The 20,268-nt window shown below is 42.8% G+C and overlaps 1 protein-coding gene across 1 annotated transcript in view; it reads left to right on the forward strand.

Annotated features, from left to right (window-relative positions):
• Positions 1–20,268, forward strand: part of LOC115142341 (receptor-type tyrosine-protein phosphatase gamma-like) — a 334,594-nt gene that overhangs the window by 253,082 nt on the left and 61,244 nt on the right. Inside the window, exons 5-7 of the mRNA XM_065001902.1 lie at positions 1,480–1,575; positions 10,747–10,813; positions 19,890–20,047. Of these exons, the coding sequence (XP_064857974.1) occupies positions 1,480–1,575; positions 10,747–10,813; positions 19,890–20,047 (321 nt within the window). The remainder of the gene's footprint in view (positions 1–1,479; positions 1,576–10,746; positions 10,814–19,889; positions 20,048–20,268) is intronic.

The raw sequence follows: 20,268 nt of genomic DNA on the forward strand, positions 1-20,268 counted from the left end.
GAGCTTGGAGGGTACCATGGTGTTGAATGCCGAGCTGTAGTCGATGAACAGCATTCTCACATAGGTATTCCTCCTCATATAAGGAGACGATGGAAAAACAGAGCCTCAAAAATTCTGCTCATTTCCTGTTTGAGGTTTCATCTTGGTTTCGCCTGTAGCATGAGTTCTGTGGCACTCACAGATAATATCTTTGCAGTTTTGAAAACGTCAGAGTGTTTTCTTTCCAAAGCTGTCAATTATATGCATAGTCGAGCATCTTTTCGTGACAAAATATTGCGCTTAAAACGGGAACGTTTTTTTTATCCAATAATGAAATAGCGCCCCCATAGCTTCAACAGGTTAAGGACGCAATTTGGAGATCCAAGCTATTCCTTGAGAGAAGTGGATGTTTTACAGATGGATCCCTAACTCTTTAATTCTCTCTCCCTGTCTTTCTCTCGTTCTCTCTCCCTGTCTTTCTCTGATTCTCTCTCCCTGTCTTTCTCTCATTCTCTCTCCGTCTTTCTCTCGTTCTCTCTCCCTGTCTTTCTCTCATTCTCTCTCCCTGTCTTTCTCTCGTTCTCTCTCCCTGTCTTTCTCTCATTCTCTCTCCCTGTCTTTCTCTCCTTCTCTCTCCCTGTCTTTCTCTCATTCTCTCTCCCTGTCTTTCTCTCATTCTCTCTCCCTGTCTTTCTCTCGTTCTCTCTCCCTGTCTTTCTCTCGTTCTCTCTCCCTGTCTTTCTCTCATTCTCTCTCCCTGTCTTTCTCTCATTCTCTCTCCCTGTCTTTCTCTCATTCTCTCTCCCTGTCTTTCTCTCATTCTCTCTCCCTGTCTTTCTCTCGTTCTCTCTCCCTGTCTTTCTCTCATTCTCTCTCACTGTCTTTCTCTCGTTCTCTCTCCGACTTTCTCTCATTCTCTCTCCCTGTCTTTCTCTCATTCTCTCTCCCTGTCTTTCTCTCATTCTCTCTCCCTGTCTTTTTCTCGTTCTCTCTCCCTGTCTTTCTCTCGTTCTCTCTCCCTGTCTTTCTCTCGTTCTCTCTCCCTGTCTTTCTCTCATTCTCTCTCCTTGTCTTTCTCTCGTTCTCTCTCCCTGTCTTTCTCTCATTCTCTCTCCCTGTCTTTCTCTCATTCTCTCTCCTTGTCTTTCTCTCATTCTCTCTCCCTGTCTTTCTCTCATTCTGTCTCCCTGTCTTTCTCTCGTTCTCTCTCCCTGTCTTTCTCTCGTTCTCTCTCCCTGTCTTTCTCTCATTCTCTCTCCCTGTCTTTCTCTCATTCTCTCTCCCTGTCTTTCTCTCATTCTCTCTCCCTGTCTTTATCTCGTTCTCTCTCCCTGTCTTTCTGTCATTCTCTCTCACTGTCTTTATCTCGTTCTCTCTCACTGTCTTTATCTCGTTCTCTCTCCGTCCTTCTCTCATTCTCTCTCCCTGTCTTTCTCTCATTCTCTCTCCCTGTCTTTCTCTCGTTCTCTCTCCCTGTCTTTCTCTCGTTCTCCCGAATAGATGCAGATCTACATGTATAACTCGGATGACTTTGACAGCCTCAGTGCTGCAATACGTCAGAAGAGGATCATTGCAGTGATGTCGGTCTTCTTTCAGGTGAGAACATTTGTCTTGTATTTTTGGCTTCTCACTCATAGGGTTTTGATATGACCTTATAGCAATCTATATGGCCCATGGAACAACACATTGACTCACTCTAAATCAATGCACATATCAGAAGTGAAACACAACATTACTGTTTTACCATCACTGCTGGGGAAGAAACACATTAATACGCTTGGAAAATAAATGTGTTTCTTGTGTTGTCCCTGAGCACTGTGTTTATCTGTGCGACTGACTTGGCTCTGTATTGTCTTAAGTGGAGATATAAGTGTTGTTTGGCCTGAGTGTGTGGGTCTGTTGGGCTAGCAGTGGGCGGGGTCATTGTCAACTCCATGACTCTGAATTGGCAGGATTAAAAGTTAATTTGATGCCATTGATTGCGTAAGTGGGCTTTTACTTGGTCCATTAACTTTCCTTTAATACTCCCTTACACACACCGAGAGACATACACACCAACCAACACATGAGACCGAGAGACATACACACTCACCAACACATGAGACCGAGAGACATACACACTCACCAACACATGAGACCGAGAGACATACACACTCACCAACACATGAGACCGAGAGACATACACACTCACCAACACATGAGACCGAGAGACATACACACTCACCAACACATGAGACCGAGAGACATACACACTCACCAACACATGAGACCGAGAGACATACACACTCACCAACACATGAGACCGAGAGACATACACACTCACCAACACATGAGACCGAGAGACATACACACTCACCAACACATGAGACCGAGAGACATACACACTCACCAACACATGAGACCGAGAGACATACACACTCACCAACACATGAGACCGAGAGACATACACACTCACCAACACATGAGACCGAGAGACATACACACTCACCAACACATGCACACCAACGCTTGCATAATCCTCCAGTCCTCTTAGGTCCAGATTGGGCAATCTTTACTTGCATCCAATGAATTACAATGACTGTCTGCCTGCTCTCCTTCTCTCCCTTGCTCTCTCTCTCCATCTCTCTCTCAACCTCTCCCTTTGTCTCTCTCTCACTCTCTCTCCCCCTGTCTCTCCTACCAAGCACTGCAACACCCCCCCCCTATCTTTGATCTCCTCAAACTCAAACACTTGCTCCTCTCTCAAACAGTAACCTGCACCTGCGTGGGTGGGCGTGTGTAAACGGCATGTGTTAACATGTGGAATACAGAGCACAGAGAAATGGAAAGCCTTAATGGCACACACACAGCTTCAGAACACTTCCCTAGACCCCTGAAGATAGCAGTCATAACGTTGTCTTTTATAGAGGAGTGTGTGTACCCCTGAACGAGATCACACAGTAATAAACACGTGCAACCACACACACACACTCAGTGAACCACCAAACTGATTGTCAGAGAGCCAGTATCTGGTAGGCCTGGAGAGTGGATGTATCCCTCGGGGGTGGTTATCGTGAAGAGGTATCCTGTTAAAAAGTGAGGCATTCCTCTATGGTGATGACCATAAAGCTCCTCTCCTCTGTCTGCCAAGTTACACATCCCCATCAGGCCGCTTAAAAAACAACAACTAGCTAATAGCAACCTGATTACAGACAATAAATCAGTTCACAAAACAACTACAGCAATTTACCAATCAAGTGACCCCTTCAAGGAGTGTCATATTCATGTGTGTGTACTGTATATATGCTGAGTATACAAAACATTATGAACTTTCAATGACATAGACTGACCAGGTGAATGTTATGATCCCTAATTGATGTCACTCATTAAATCCACTTCAGGCAGTGTAGATGAAGGGGAGGAGACAGGTTACAGAAGTATTTTTAAGTCTTGAGATAATTGAAACATGGATTGTGTGTGTATGTCATACAGAGGGTGAATGGGCAAGACAAAGGTTGAAGTGCCTTTGAACAGAGTTTGGTAGTAGTTGCCAGGTGCACTGGTTAAGAACTGCAAGTCTGCTGGGTTTTACACGCTCAACAGTTTCCCGTGTGTATCAGGAATGGTTCACCACCCAAAGGACATCCAGCCAACTTGGCACAATTGTGGAATGCTTTGGAGTCAACATGGGCCAACATCCCTGTGGAACGCTTTCGACACCTTGTGAAGTCCATGCCCCGACGAATTGAGGCTGTTCTGAGGTTAAAAGGGGATGCAACTCAATTTTAGGAAGTGTTCCACTCAGTGTACATCTCTCTCTGTGTGTGTGTGTGTGTGGGTGTCTCAGTCAGCGTGTGTGTGTGTGTGTGTGTGTGTGTGTGTGTGTGTGTGTGTGTGTGTGTGTGTGTGTGTGTGTGTTTCAGTCAGCGTGTGTGTGTTTGGTATTTGGTGTTTTATTAGGATCCCCCATTAGCTGTTGCAGCAGATCTTCTTCCTGGGGTCCACACAAAACATGAAACATGTCATAATACAGAACATTAATAGACAAGGACAGCTCAAGGACAGAACTACATCAATTTAAAAAAGGCTGACGTAGCCTACACATCAATACATACATACAAACTATCTTGGTCAAATAGGAAGGAGTAGTTGATCCGTGAGGTGTTGTGTGTGTGTGTGTGGTGATTAGATTGCTCTCCTCTCACTGTGGCATGTATTAATTTAATGATGTATGTTGCCATACAGGACAAATTGGCCCTATCGGCCCGTGTGAGCTCAGGGCTGCGGCTTACATTGCTTTTGCGGCCCACTCTCGTGCTGTGCCCAGCCCCCTGATTGAAATAGATTTTAGTAGTAACATCTATCATTACAGTTTTATTGGCTTATTTACAGTCCACATGCTCAGTGATTCACCATACGGTCATTCAGATAAACACACGTGTGAGTAGAGCAGACCAGACCCAGCATCGCTCACAGAGGCTTACTACTCACTGGAGCATGCGTTACTATGGTAACAGGAAGTTGACTTCTGATCAACTCAGCCAAGGTGTACAGCACATTAAGGAGAGGCAGTGTCTTACATGTGATGCAGCCATAGAAATAATGTGTTGATGAAGGAGTTTTTTGTCTTCTATTTAGGTGACTCTCCATTCCTCACTAAATCAATTACCTCCAAATGAAGTTAATTACACTATATGCCAACAGTGCTAAACCCTACAGTGCTGCTTCTAATTCAGCAGAGTACTTGCTACTGGAGGAGGAATTAGTTCCAGCTTTTAACAGAGAATCAGAATTAATTCAATGTAATTTGCTGTAGTTGCATTTAGCCTTTTCTTAGTTGAAGTGGTAAATTGAGGAGGAGGTGAGGCCTGTTACTGTAGTGTACAGGTAGATTATGCTTTGGCACTCGAGACAGGGTTGTTGTTGATGAAGCGGGATGGCATAGCCACTTAGTCTCTGCTTCCTCTCTGTGACACCAGTCGCCCTAGTTACAGAGGGACATTTCTCAGCTTAAAGAATGGATTGCCTCCGACGTCACTGTCCTCAGAAACAAGATGTTCCTAAGATCTGTGATTCGTCATGTGGTGGTGTATCTTGGCTATAAAAGATCTTTGTACTTTTCTGTTGGGACTTTTCAATGGTTCATTCGAGATAGCGCATCATTGAAAGTCAAAAAGGGCTATTGCAAAGCTCTTATTAAAAAAGTAAGTAAGTTTAAGTATCTCTGACTGGTGTGTGAAGTTTCTAACTCTCCTCATTTGGTAAAGCCGAAAAATGCCACGACAGAAGTCAGGGAGAAAGGATCAGGGCTGTTGGATGGATGATAAAGAGATGAGATGTCACATGGCATTGGCCTGATCTTTCTGCCGTGTCATTGTAGTGTGGTGTGGTGACTCAGGCTGCCTGTGTGGGGAGAAGAGAGGGACTGTGCTGTGGTACTGGCAATGCAGAGACAAACACAGTGTGTGACCCCATGGAGGAGGTTCACATGGGACAGAGCTGTGGGTTTAACAGACAATCATTAATAATGAAACTATAATTCCCTTGGTCACGCTCTCCATCGCTCTCTCTCTGCCTCCCTCCCTATCTGTTTTTCTCCTATCACCCCTGTCTCTATCTTTGAAGCCATCTCTCTCTTCCTCTCTCAGTCTGTCTTCACAGAGGGCTATCTTAAGTAGGAAGATTTGGTGCAGGGTTCTGCTTAAATAAAACCCCAGTGCTGCTACAATCATTCAGTACTCTCTGTGGTCTGCCATCCACCAGAAACACGTTTCTTTGATGTGTTTAAAAATAGCGGGACAGTGGGAGAGAACTCGAAGGAGTGTGGTAGATGTGCAATGCCTCACACGGTGACTGGGAACAGAGGAACAGAGGAAGACAGTAGGTGGTGACAGAGGTGGCTGAAGAATAGACCTGGACTCAGGGGGTAACTGAACAACAGAGGAGTGCAATGGGAGGGTTAAGAAGAAAGGAAGGTAACAGTGAAGGTTGCCCCAGAAACTGTGTGGTTACTCTCTAATCCTCTTCACATTGATGTCCTACAGTAGGGGTCTTCCTAGTCTCTCAATGCAGGGAGACAATGAAAGAAAGCCATTGATTGAAGTGTGTTGAAGCTCAGTGTGAGGCTTTGTCCCAGTTGAAAAGGGAGGGCGTATTACTGGAAACTTTAAAAGTTTACCAGTAAACTACCAGAATTTGTGTATCTTTAAAGGATGTTATGTAATCTATCACAAGACATCTAGTGACGCTTTTGGGTCATTCCGATTATCACAGGTGTCTGTAATTATCTTTGGCCCTCTGTGTGGCCTTATCACATGTAAAATATGTGAAATAATTAAAAAGGATTGTTTATTATTTTTTTTATAAACCATCAACTTAGTGAATACAATTGGTGTTTAAAATGAGGATTTCAACATATTTTTTACGGACATTTATTTATTTTACTATGGCAATATGCATTTGTTGACAGTGTCATGGTGTCAAATCCCATTGTTGATTAGATGCTTTTTTCATTAATTTCACAATTTTCTCTTGAACCATATGGTCTATCCACTAGGAACTCATGAACAATTTGGACACATATAATCAATTAATACTACACTATAAACGCAACATGCAACAATTTCAAAGATATTACCGAGTTACAGTTCATATAAGGAAATCAGTGAAATGAAGTAAATTAATTTGGTCCTAATCTATGGATTTCACATTACTGGGAATACAGATCTGCTGGTCATAGATACCTTAATGAAAAGGAAGGGGGGTGGGATCAGAAAACCAGTCAGTATCTAGTGTGACCTCCATTTGCCTCATGCAGCAAGATACATCTCCTTTGCATAAAGTTGATTAGGCTGTTGATTATGGTCTTCGGAATGTTGTCCCACTCCACTTCAATGGCTGTGCAAAGTTGCTGGAGATTGTCAGGAACTGGAACATGCTGTCGTACACGTCGATCCAGAGCATCCCTAACATGCTCAACAGGTTACATGTCTGGTGAGTATGAAGGTAATGGAAGAATTGGGAAATGTTCAGCTTCAAGGAATTGTGTACAGATCATGGGGTCGTGCATTATCATACTGAAACATGAGGTGATGGTGACGAATGAATGGCACGACAATGGGCCTCAGGATGTCATCAAGGTATCACTGTGCATTCAAATTGCCATTGATAAAATGCAATTGTGTTCATTGTCCATATCTTATGCCTGCCCATACCATAACCCCACTGCCACTACCTCTACCAACCTGTACCCCCTACATTGACTCGGTACCGGCACCCCCTGTATATAGCTTCATTATTGCTATTTTATTGTGTTACTTTTTATTAAAACATTTTTATTTAGTTTATTTAGTCAATATTTTCTTAACTTGAACTACATTGTTGGTTAAAGGGCTTGTAAGTAAGCATTTCACGGTAAAGTCTACACCTGTTGTATTCGGCACGTGACAAATCAAATTTGATTTGATTTTGAGTATGCGGCACTCTGTTCACAACGTTGACATTTACATGGTCTTGTAATGGATGCGAGCTTTGACTGGAAGCCAGTGGAGTGTGCGGAGGAGCGTGGTGAAATGGGACATCTCGGGAAGGTTGAAAACCAGGGGGGCTGCAACGATCTGGATAAGTTGCAGGGGTTTGATGGCACAAGCGGGGAGCCCAGCCAACAGCGAGTTGCAGTAGTCCAGACAGGAGATGACAAGAGCCTGAAATATTTGGTATTTGGTATTTTATTAGGATCCCCATTATCTGTTGCGAAAGCAGAAGCTACTCTTCCTGGGGTCACACACAAAACATGAAACATGACATAATACCGAACATTAATAGAAAAAACAGCTCAAGGACAGAACTACATCAGTTTAAAAAAGGCACACATACTGTAGCCAACATATCAATACATACACACAAACTATCTAAGTCAAATAGAGGAGAGGCGTTGTGCCGTGAGGTGTTGCTTTATCTGTTTTTTTAAACCAGGTTTGCTGTTCATTTGAGCAATATGAGATGGAACGGAGTTCCATGCAATAATGGCTTTATATAATACTATACGCTTTCTTGAATTTGTTCTGGATTTGTGGACTGTGAAAAAAAACCTGGTGGCTTGTCTGGTGGGGTAAGTGTGTGTGTTAGAGCTTAATGCATTAATGTTTCTTATAAAAAGAAGTAGTTATGCAGTCAGTCTCTCCTCAACTCTTAGCCAAGAGAGATTGGTATGCAGAGTATTTACAGTATATTAGCCCTCTGAATACAATGAAAACCAAGAAGTGCCACTCTGTTCTTGGCCACAGAAGTAGCTTAACTCGATCTTTCTTTGCCGTTCTCGACCACACAACTGTAATCAAGATAAGACAAAACTACAGCCTACAGGACTTGCTTTTTGGAATGTGGTGTCAAAAAAGCAGAGCATCTCCCGAGTGTCGCAGCGGTCTAAGGCACTGCATCACAGTGCTATAGGCGTCACTACAGATCCGGGTTCGAGACCGGGTTGTGTCGTAGCCGGCCACGATCGGGAGACCCATGAGGCAGCGCACAATTGGCCCATGGTCGTCCAGGTTATGGGAGGATTTGGCCGGCCGGAATGACCTTCTCCCATCGCTTTCTAGCAACTCCTGTGGTAGGCTGGGTGCATGCACCCTGACACAGTCGTCAGTTAGATGGTGTTTCCTCCGATCTGGGTTGAGCGAGCAGTGTGTCAAGAAGCAGCGCAACTTGGCAGGGTCGTGTTTCAGAGGACGCATTGTTCTCGACCTTCACCTCTCCCGAGTCCGTACAGGAGTCGCAGCGATGGGACAAGACTGTAACTATCAATTGAATATCACAAAAATTGGAAAGAAAAAGGGGTTTAAAAAATTATAATAATATATAGTGTGTGTGTGTGTATATATATATATATATATATATATATATATATATATATATATATATATACACACTACGGGTCAAAGGTTTGGACACACCTACTCATTCAAGAGTTTTTCTTTATTTTGACTATTTTCTACATTGTATAATAATAGTGAAGACATCAAAACTATGAAATAACATGTAGGGAATCATATTGCAACCAAAAAGTGTTAAACAAATCAAAATATATTTTATATTTGAGATTCTTCAAATAGCCACCCTTTGCCTTGATGACAGCTTTGCCCACTCTTGGCATTCTCTCAACCAGCTTCACCTGGAATGCTTTTCCAACAGTCTTGAAGGAGTTCAGCACATATGCTAAGCACTTGTTGGCTGCTTTTCGTTCACTCTGTGGTACAACTCATCCCAAACTATCTCAACTGAGTTGAGGTTGGGTGATTGTGGAGGCCAGGTCATCTGATGCAGCACTACATCACTCTCCTTCTTCGTCAAATATTCCTGGGTCATTGTCCTGTTGAAAAACAATGATAGTCCCACTAATGGTGTATCACTGCAGAATGCTGTGGTAGCAATGTTAGTTAAGTGTGAAATGAATTCTAAATAAATCACAGACAGTGTCACCAGAAAAGCACCCACACACCATCACACCTCTTCCTCCGTGCATCACTGTGGGAACCACAAATGCAGAGATCATCCATTCACCTACTCTGCGTCTCACATAGACACAGTGGTTGGAACCAAAAGTCAAACATTTGGGCTCATGAACAAAGGACAGATTTCCACCAGTCTAATGTCCATTGCTCGTGTTTTTAGGCCCAAGCAAGAGTCTTCTTATTATTGGTGTTCTTTAGTAGTGGTTTCTTTGCAGAAATTTGACCATGAAGGCCTGATTCACGCAGTCTCCTCTGAACAGTTGATGTTGCGATGTGTCTGTTACTTGAACTCTGTGAAGCATTTATTTGCGCTGCAATTTCTGAAGTTGGTAACTTTAGTGAACTTATCCTACGCAGCAGAGGTAACTCTGGGTCTTCCTTTTCTGTGGCGGACCTCATGAGAGCCAGTTTCATCATAGCACTTGATGGTTTTTGCACCTGCACTTAAAAAATTTTGAAAGTTAAAAAATTCTTGAAATGTTCTGGATTGACTGACCTTTATGTCTTAAAGTAATGATGGGACTGTCGTTTCACTTTGCTTATTTGAGGACTTGGTATTTTACCAAATAAGGTTATCTTCTTTTACCAAATAAGGTTATCTTACCAAATAAGGTTAAGAAGGAAAGAAATTCCACAAATGTACTTTTAAGGCACATCTGTTAATTGAAATGCATTCCAGGTGATTACCTCATGAAGCTGTTTGATTTGTTTAACATTGTTTTGGTTACTACATGATTCCGTATGTGTTATTTCATAGTTTTGATGTCTTCACTATTATTATCCAATTTTGAAAATAGTACAAATAAAGAAAAACCCTGGAATGAGTAGGTGTGTCCAAACTTTTGACCGGTACTGTATATGTACTGTATATATTTTCTACTGCTAGACCTAAAAAATGATTGGTCGACCAACAACCTATCAACAACCTATCAACCAAACAATCGACCAGTCGACTATTTGGAGTTAGCCCTAGTGTGTAGCTGTAGGACCCACGTATGTATAGAGTCAGTTGACGTCCTGTGTATTGCTCCTCCAGCTCAGGTCAAAAAGACCTCTGATTTATTCTGTTTTTCCATCACCAAGACTCAGTCTCTACAGAAAATGGTCTCTTTCTCTCCCCCTCTCTGTCTCTCTCTCTCTCTCTCTGCCCTCTCTTTCTGCAACTACTATTTTCTCTCTTTGAGTGGAAGTATCAGAGGAGGTGTTACACAATGTCTTACATGTTTTCCAGACTCTAACGTGTATCTCCTGCTCCTCTCTCCTCTCCTGTTCTCAGGTGGGACTGAAGGACAACCCAGCAGTGGACCCCATTATCCATGGCCTGAGGGGCGTGGTTCATCATGGTGAGTGACACATCCATCACCCAATCATTTCAGGAGGGAATTCACCAATCATTGGCCTACAACATTTGTTCATTGAGGTTCATAACATTATTTTTTCCAAAGTTACATGTAACTGCAATATCTCAGCCCTTTTTCGTTTCTGTTTGTGTAGTTTTTTGTGGTTGCAAGTACCTAATTATAGAGAACATACCCCAGGTTGCCCCCATGAGTCTCTACGGACAAAAGGAACTAGGTTGTTTTAAAAAACACTCCCCTAAAGCGGAATTATCTTTTTATCCCTGATGCACCCCTTTCAAACAATAATGAACACAGTCTTTAATAAAAGTTGGCACAACCATAGCATGTAGTTACATGAAGTATTCATGGAATCATCTCAGGCTTATTACAAGTTAGCCTAACATCTCAAAACAATGTAGAAATCACCTGACAAGCAGACAAGTCCAGCTCAATCAAGTCCAATCTCTGTTAAATTGGACTGGAGAGGTGGGCTCCTAATGTTCTCTGGTTGTTCTTGGTCAGGGATGGGCAACTCCAGTCCTCGAGGGCCAGATCTGGCAACAGGATGAAGTGACTAAGGGGGCAACATTTTGGGGGGGTTAGCATTGGCAGCAATAACCTCAACCAAACATCTGTAGTTGCGATCAGACCTGTACAATGGTCAGGAGGAATTTTGGACCATTCCTCTTTACAAAACTGTTTCAGTTCAGCAATATTCTTGGGATGTCTGGTGTGAACTGCTAACTTGAGGTCATGCCACAGCATCTCAATCAGGTTGAGGTCAGGACTCTGACTGGGCCACTTCAGAAGGTGTATTTTCTTCCGTTGAAGCCATTCTGTTGTTTATTTACTTCAAATTTAGTGAGTGTTTTTTATAGGGTAAGGCAGCTCTAACCAACATCTCCAATCTCATCTCATTGATTGGAGAAGTCATTAGCCTAGGGGTTCACATACTTTTTCCAAACTACACTGTCAATGTTTAAATGATGTATTCAAAATAGACAACAAAAATATAATATTTTGAATGTTATTAGTTTAAGCACACTATGGTTGTCTATTGTTGTGACTTTATCTTGCCACTGTATCATGCTATACCACAATCAAAATAAAGTTCAAAGGCAGAGACTCTGAGAGGTTGGCGCAAAATCTGTAGCCTATCTCTGCTGTAAAATAGGGGCTTTCTAGCAGTCGTAGGGAGGCAGGAGGCAGGCAGGTAGAGGTGCAAATGAGTGTTGGATTTATTTACACAGCATTGGTGTTTCAAAGATGAAAGTGATATTTACAAATATATATATACAGTGCCAGTCAAACGTTTGGACACACCTAGTTACTCATTCCAGGGTTTTTACTATTTTCTACGTTGTAGAATAATATTGAAGACATCAAAATGAAATAACACATATGGAATCATGTAGTAACCAAATAAGTGTTAAACAAATCAAAATGTATTTTATATTTGAGATCCTTCAAAGTTGCCACCCTTTGCCTTGATGACAGCTTTGCACCCTCTTGGCATTTTCACAACCAGCTTCATGAGGTAGTCACCTTGAATGCATTTCAATTAACTGGTGTGCTTTGTTAAAAGTTCTTTTGTGGAATATCTTTTCTTCTTAATGCATTTGAGCCAATCCGTTGTGTTGTGACAAGGTATAGGGGTGGTATACAGAAGATATAGCTATTTAGTAAAAGACCAAGTCCATATTATAGCAAGAAAAGCTCAAATAAGCAAAGAGAAACAACAGTCCATCATTACTTTTAGACATGAAGGTCAGTCAATCCGGACCATTTCAACAACTTTTAAAGTTTCTCCATGTGCAGGCGCAAAAGCTATGAAGCGCTATGATGAAACTGGCTCTCATGTGGATCGCCACAGGAAAGGAAGACCCAGAATTACCTCTGCTGCAGTTCATTAGAGTTACCAGCCTCAGAAATTGCAGCGCAAATAAATGCTTCACAGAGTTCAAGTAACAGACACATTTCAACATCAACTGTTCAGAGGAGACTGCGTGAATCAGGCCTCCATGGTCGCATTGCTGCAAAGAAACCACAACTAAAGGACACCAATAATAAGAAGAGACTTGCTTTGGCCAAGAAACACGGTTAATGAACATTAGACCGGTGGAAATCTGTCCTTTGGTCTGATGAGTCCAAATTTGAGATTTTTGGTTCCATCCACCGTGTCTTTGTGAGACGCCGAGTAGGTGAACGTATGATCTCTGCATGTGTGGTTCCCACAGTGAAGCATGGAGGAGGAGGTGTGATGGTGTGGGGGGTGCTTTGTTAGTGACACTCAGTGCTTTATTTAGAATTCAAGGCACACTTAACCAACATTGCTACCACAGCATTCTTCAGCGATATGCCATCCCATCTGGTTTGCGCTTAGTGGGACTATCATTTGTTTTTCAACAGGACAATGACCCAACACAGCTCCAGGCTGTGAAAATAGTAAAAATAAAGAAAAACCCTTGAATGAGTAGGTGTGTCCAAACTTTTGATCGGTACTGTATGTACAGTGGGGCAAAAAAGTATTTAGTCAGCCACCAATTTCTGCAAAGGGACCAGGACGACTGATCCGTGTAAAGGAAAGAATGAAGGGGGCCATGTATCGTGAGATTTTGAGTGAAAACCTCCTTCCATCAGCAAGGACATTGAAGATGAAACGTTGCTGGGTCTTTCAGCATGACAATGATCCCAAACACACCGCCCGGGCAACGAATGAGTGGCTTCGTAAGAAGCATTTCAAGGTCCTGGAGTGGCCTAGCCAGTCTCCAGATCTCAACCCCATAGAAAATCTTTGGAGGGAGTTGAAAGTCCGTGTTGCCCAGCCACAGCCCCAAAACATTTGACCTCTTTCATTGCCAACAAAGGGTATATAACAAAGTATTGAGATAAACTTTTGTTATTGACCAAATACTTATTTTCCACCATAATTTGCAAATAAATTCATTAAAAATCCTACAATGCGTTTTTCTGGATTTTTTTTCTCATTTTGTCTGTCATAGTTGAAGTGTACCTATGATGAAAATTACAGGCCTCTCTCATCTTTTTAAGTGGGAGAACTTGCACAATTGGTGGCTGACTAAATACTTTTTTGCCCCACTGTATATATATACTGCAGTTCAAAAGTTTGGGTTTCAAGTGCAGGGCGCAACAGGGGTTTATTGTAAAGGACCACAGGAGGAGGCAAGTAGCTGGGTCCAGGGGCAGGTAGAAAGTCATACACAGGGGGTCCAAAAGGCAACAGTACAGGCAGGGAAAAGGCTAGTAACGTTGTCCGGAAGATCAGGCAATAGGTTGATAACAGGAAATCCTTTAGGCTAAAGAACAGGCAGGGAAAAGGCAAAAGGTTTCGTTAGTGAGACAGGCAACAACTATCATACATGGGAGGAGTAAATTATGGGACAAACAGACCTCCAAATAGAAGTGTGTCACCGAACAAGCAATACATCACAATGATGGGGTGCAAAGAACAGAACTAGTGTGTGATAATCACATACAGGTGTGTGAACAGGTGATCAGAATTCATGTGATGGGGAGCTGGAGAGTGAAAAGCAAAATTTTGGTCCATTTAAAAAAACAAAATTGATCAGAAATACAGTGTAGACATTGTTAGTGTTGTAAATTACTATTTTAGCTGGAAACAGCAGATTTTTTAAGGGAATATCTACATAGGTGTACAGAGGCCAATTATCAGCTGTCACGATCGTCGTAAGAAGCGGACCAAAGCGCAGCGTGGTGTGAATGCATCATTTAATAGATGACGACAAAAAACACAAAGTAAACTGTACAAAACCAAATAAACAAATAACGACCGTGAAGCTATCCTAAGAACTGTGCTGACACAAGCAACTAACATAGTCAATCACCCACAAACAAACAGTGAAACCCAGGGTACCTAAGTATGATTCTCAATCAGAGACAACTAATGACACCTGCCTCTGATTGAGAACCATACTAGGCCGAAACATAGAAATCCCAAAATCATAGAAAAACAAACATAGACTGCCCACCCCAACTCACGCCCTGACCATACTAAATAATGACAAAACAAAGGAAATAAAGGTCAGAACGTGACATCAGCGACCATAACTCCGGTGTTCCGATGGCATGTTGTGTTAGCTAATCGAAGTTTATCATTTTAAAAGGCTAATTGATCATTAGAAAACCCTTTAGCAATTATGTTAGCACAGCTGAAAACTGTTGTTCTGATTAAAGCAATAAAACTTGTCTTCTTTAGACTAGTTGGGTATCTGGAGCATCAGCATTCGTGGGTTCGATTACAGGCTCAAAATGTCCAGAAACAAAGAACTTTCTTCTGAAACTCGTCAGTTTATTCTTGTTCTGAGAAATAATGGCTATTCCATGTGAGAAATTGCCAAACTGAAGATCTTATACAACGCTGTGTACTACTCCCTTCACAGAAGAGCACAAACTGTCTCTAACCAGAATAGAGTGTCTAGTTTGAGAAACAGACGGCTCACAGGTCCTTAACTGGCAGCTTCATCAAATAGTACCCGCAAAACACCAGTCTCAGTCAACAGTGAAGAGGCTGACTTCGGGATTCTGGCATTCTAGGCAGAGTTGCAAATAAAAATAAAAGATTAAGATGGGCAAAAGAGCACAGACACTGGACAGAGGAACTCTGCCTAGATGGCCAGCATCCCGGAGTAGCCTCTTCACTGTTGACATTGAGACTGTCGTTTTAATTTGATGTTATTTTAATGGGCAAAAAATGTGCAAGAACATTTCTAAGTGACCCCAAACTTTTGAACGGTAGTGTATGTATATTTGTAAATATCATCGTCATCTTTGAAACACCAACTATGTGTAAATAAATCCAACACTCATTTGCACCTCTACCTGCCTGCCTCCTGCCTCCCTACGACTGCTAGAAAGCCCCTATTTTACAGAAGATATATGCTACGTATTTCGCACCAACCTGTCACTTCAAAAGCAATCAGTGATCTCAGAGTTTCTGCATTTTAACTTTATGCTTATTGTGGTATAGCGTGATCTAAGTAAGACATAAAACTAAAACTGGGGGGGCAGAAGTTTCAACTGAGGGGGCTAAGCCCCCTTTAGCCCCTCATGGAGCCGGGTACGTCGGGGGCCTGATTGGTGTCACACTCTCCCTAGCCCCAGCTAACACACCTGACTCCAATAATCTACTAATCATGATCGGCCATTTAAAATGCAATTAGCTTAATCAGCTGTGTTTGCTTGGGATGGGGAAAAAGTGGACCGTCACTAGTTACAAGTGGCAAAGTCATAAACTCTGCCTGTTTCAAAAATGTATCTTCTTAAAATTTGATTTTAAACCTAACCTTAACCTTAATCACACTGTTAACCTTATGCCTAACCTTAAATTACATTTTTGTTTTCATACATTTTTATGGTATTGACCATTTTGACTTTGTGGGAGTGCTATCTAGTGGAAACTGAAACAGTGACACCATTCTGGCCCCCAAGGACTGGAGTTGCCCTTCAATGTTCTAGGAACTTGAAAGAGAGAGAGCTGGTTAAATTTCCACTCATCTGGCTGGGCCTGGTCTTGTCTGGCGGACACGCACCACCACACTGGCTGGCGGTCTTTGTAGTTCACGGCTTGTTGCATTTTACATGAAACCTTTGTTTAACACAGGCCTGGGCAATTCCAGTCCTTAGGGGCTGGGGAAAAAGTGTGACACCAATCAGGGCCCTGAGGACAAGAGCTGCCCAGGCCTAGTCTTAACAAATGCCCTCAAACAAGCATAGCAAGCTGCTGGGCTCTCATGAGAAATCACCCTGTAGAGCACACGTGTCAAACTCATTCCATAGAGGTCTGTGTGCCTGCTGGTTTTCGCCCCTCCCTTGCACTTGATTGAGGAATGAAGGTCACTGTTTAGTAAAGAACTCCCCTCACATAGTTGTGTAGGTATTAATTGGAAGGTTTAACCAAAAACTAGCAGACACTTGGCCCTCCATGGAATAAGATTGACACCCTGCTGTAGAGTTTATTCTTCTATACATGCTGGCTTCTTGAGTGGGTTATTGTGTTGTACCTTGGTTACCATGTTTCTGGTTGACCTTTGCTTTATCAATGCCATTTTTTCCAATAGAATTGCCAAATAGTTATGCCAATATTAGCTTTAAAATACCAAATTAGGAATATTAACCTTGGTTCTGACTACACTTTTTTTGCAGATCTGCAAGAGACAATTAAAGCCTTGTCTATATGAGTCCAGAGGGATATGGGTGTGTCCCTGGTGTAGTGATTATAGTTGGGTGAATGTTTGATGTCAGATAAAGCTGCTAAATCTGACAGGACTAAGATTGTTATTAGGGCGAAGGCTTAAGGCACTCGACAAGCTAAGATAAAGACTGCTCTAGCCTTTGATTCACTGAGCTCTCACTGATGTAGAAGGGCTGGGTAACTTTGACATACTGATACATTAACAGCTGTAGCTTACAGACAGAGCTATATCGATATTGTAAAGAAAAATCGGGAACTATATTGCATGATGATTATGATGATACAATCCTCATCCTCACGTTGCTTTTAGGGTAACTAAGTGTAGTTACTGAGGGCAGTGGAGGAGGAAGGAATGTGGGAGAGGAAAGGAGGCAGTTTAGGAGAGGAGTAAGGGAGAATTACTGGAGATTAGGGGAAAGGAGGGAGTGTGTTGGGAGAGGAAAGGAGGAGGGAGGGAATGTGACTGGAGAGGAGAGGGAGGGAGAGAAGAGGCAGGGAGGGTGAGGCAGGCTGTGGCTTGCCCAGGGCCAGGCAGCGTTATGGGGGGTCTTTATCAGAGACAGATATGACCGTGGGGTCCCCGCCTCCCCAGTCTCCCCCTTCCCTCCCCCGCTGACGGGCCTGTCTCCTGCTGTTGTGAATTGCAGAGATGTATTTTCAGCTCTGTTGCCTCCACACGAGGAGGGGACAGGGAGGGAAGAAGGGAGATGGAGGGAAGAGGATCTCAAGATGTATGGATTTGAATTAAGCATTATCATACACACATGCATACTAATAAACTCACACACAAACTTCCAGCACACAAATAGCAACACACGCTACGTTCTAAACAATTAGACAATAGTTTGAAGAAAATAAGTGTCAGAGGAGTATTTGCTGTGAGAACATTGTGAAGCAATCCTCTGTTTTCAATGGCTCTGTGTGTTCCCTGTGGCTCAAAGGAAGGCATTTTAATTGCAACATTAGCATCGCTGCGACAGAGTTCATTCTGCTGGTATTTTAAGCACACAGGCCTGTGCGACAGGAAATCTGTCTGCTCAAGTAATCATCCATTAGGTTCCTATGTTACTTAGTCTTAATATTTAATTATACAGCAAGGGCAGGGACACAATCTAAGCGCAAAGAGACAAATCGGGACACATATAAGGAGATGCCAAGTGCTGAGAGCCACAGTTCTGAGTATCTGTACATGCGTATGTACGTGCATGTGTGTGCATGTTTGCGTGTGTCTGTGCATGTGTGTGTGTGTGTGTAGCTCTCTTGTGCAAGAGGCAGATGTTGCGAGTGGGTTTAAGCTGGGGTCAGTCAACACATATATGTAGTTGAAATGACCCCAGTCGTCTGGCTTTAATCTTTAATAGAACCAGGAAAATCCTTTGTTCCTTAATTTCCTATTTGAAAAAGCACTAGATGAGTGCAGGAGACTGTGTAAGGTACATTCAGTACAGTGGTTGCCCATTTACACATGCAAAGGCTACATTGTAAAAGTGCAGTGAGCCACAGTCTTTTTTCTGTCTAAAGACATGGTGATATGAACTGTGAAAAGGTACTGGGGCATAATATGAAGACTTAGGAGTGATTCAAGTGTATCTACTAATTTATACGACCTAGCTGTATGATACAGCAGTGTCTCAAGGCTGGATGCAGCATAGGAAGGAGGTATAGAGAGGGGGCTGATTGGGTGACATACTGTACTGCCCTAACCCTGTACATGTATGTCATTGTATTCTCTTGCATGCAATGTATGTATATGTACATGGCCCAGTGTCAGCATCATTGTTTACCCAGTGAACCGTTCCCTCTCAGTGGTCTCCTGTGACAGTACTGAAATGAACTCCCCGCTCCTCAATGGCACAAATTACAAGTCCATTAATTCAGCGTCTTACAGTGGCTTTGAAGTCTCCATTGATTCAGCACTCTCCAGCCCTGATTGGCAATGAATTTATAAAGGCTGAAATAGCTTACAGTACAGTAGACTACAGTACGTACTGTATGTGAGCCTAGCTAGTGGTACAGCTGTGGTGGTAACAGTATAACCTCTTCCCTGCCACTGTGCCTGCCTCTGTCCTCTATTCTGCAGCATTGGCTTTAATCCCCCAGCTCTCCCATTCACTTCCAATCTGATGCGGCTCCGCGACGCATTGCTAGCACGCTAAGGCTCTTTTTCATCCCTGCTCAATAGGATTCCAAGTTTAGTTATGTATTAAAAATGTGGGGCAGGAGGATTCATATAGCCATTCTGTTCTGTTTCTTCGCCCCATCTTTTAGGTTATTTATACTGTTATCTCTATTTGGGAGGGAACGCCTCATTCTTATGGCACAAGAGGTTTGCCCCAGCTACATTTATCTTTACCCTGGGTGTGTGTTGGGCTGCCATTGTTGTCTTTGACTGATAAGCGTTGCCATCACAACAGGATTTTGGAGGGAATTGGGTTGGTTTTACCATCCGTTGTATTCACCAGATATTTGTGTGAAGCTTGAGTGGTCCATTCCAAAATATACTGTGGGTTCTAATGGAGCCTGGGACACTGGGGACAGATCCAGTGGTTACACACGTGAGCTCTGACTCAGGGCTGGTTGAATAATTCTTAGAGGAGATCAATGGTATTGATTAGTTGCCAAAATGGTTGACTACTTGCATCAGCACTAGAGGGCCATACTATACTCAATGATTGTGACAAAGGGAACACATCTTCCCCCCTGACACTGTTTACATCAATAAATACATTTTCTCATTCTCTAGCATTGCAGTATGGACATTCAGTATGCTACATGTGTAGAGTGTATGTGGCTGTGACTGAATGGTTGATACTGATTCCTTGTGTCCCTGTGCTTGTTCTCCCCCAGAGAAAGAAACCTTCCTGGAGCCCTTTGTTCTGAGAGATCTGTTGCCGTCATCATTGGGGGGTTACTATCGCTACACAGGCTCTCTCACCACCCCACCCTGCAGCAAGGTGGTAGAGTGGATCGTCTTCAACAGACCTGTGTTCCTCTCCTACAAACAGGTGAGTCACTGTCTCTCTCAAATGCGCCACACACACACAAACACACACACACACAAACACAAACACACACACACACACACACACACACACACACACACACACACACACACACACACACACACACACACACACACACACACACACACACACACACACACACACACACACACACACACACAAACACACACACTGATGTCTTTCTTGACTAATGGTCTCCTCCT

This window comes from Oncorhynchus nerka, linkage group LG15 (assembly GCF_034236695.1).
Source record: "Oncorhynchus nerka isolate Pitt River linkage group LG15, Oner_Uvic_2.0, whole genome shotgun sequence".
NCBI lineage: Eukaryota > Metazoa > Chordata > Actinopteri > Salmoniformes > Salmonidae > Oncorhynchus > Oncorhynchus nerka.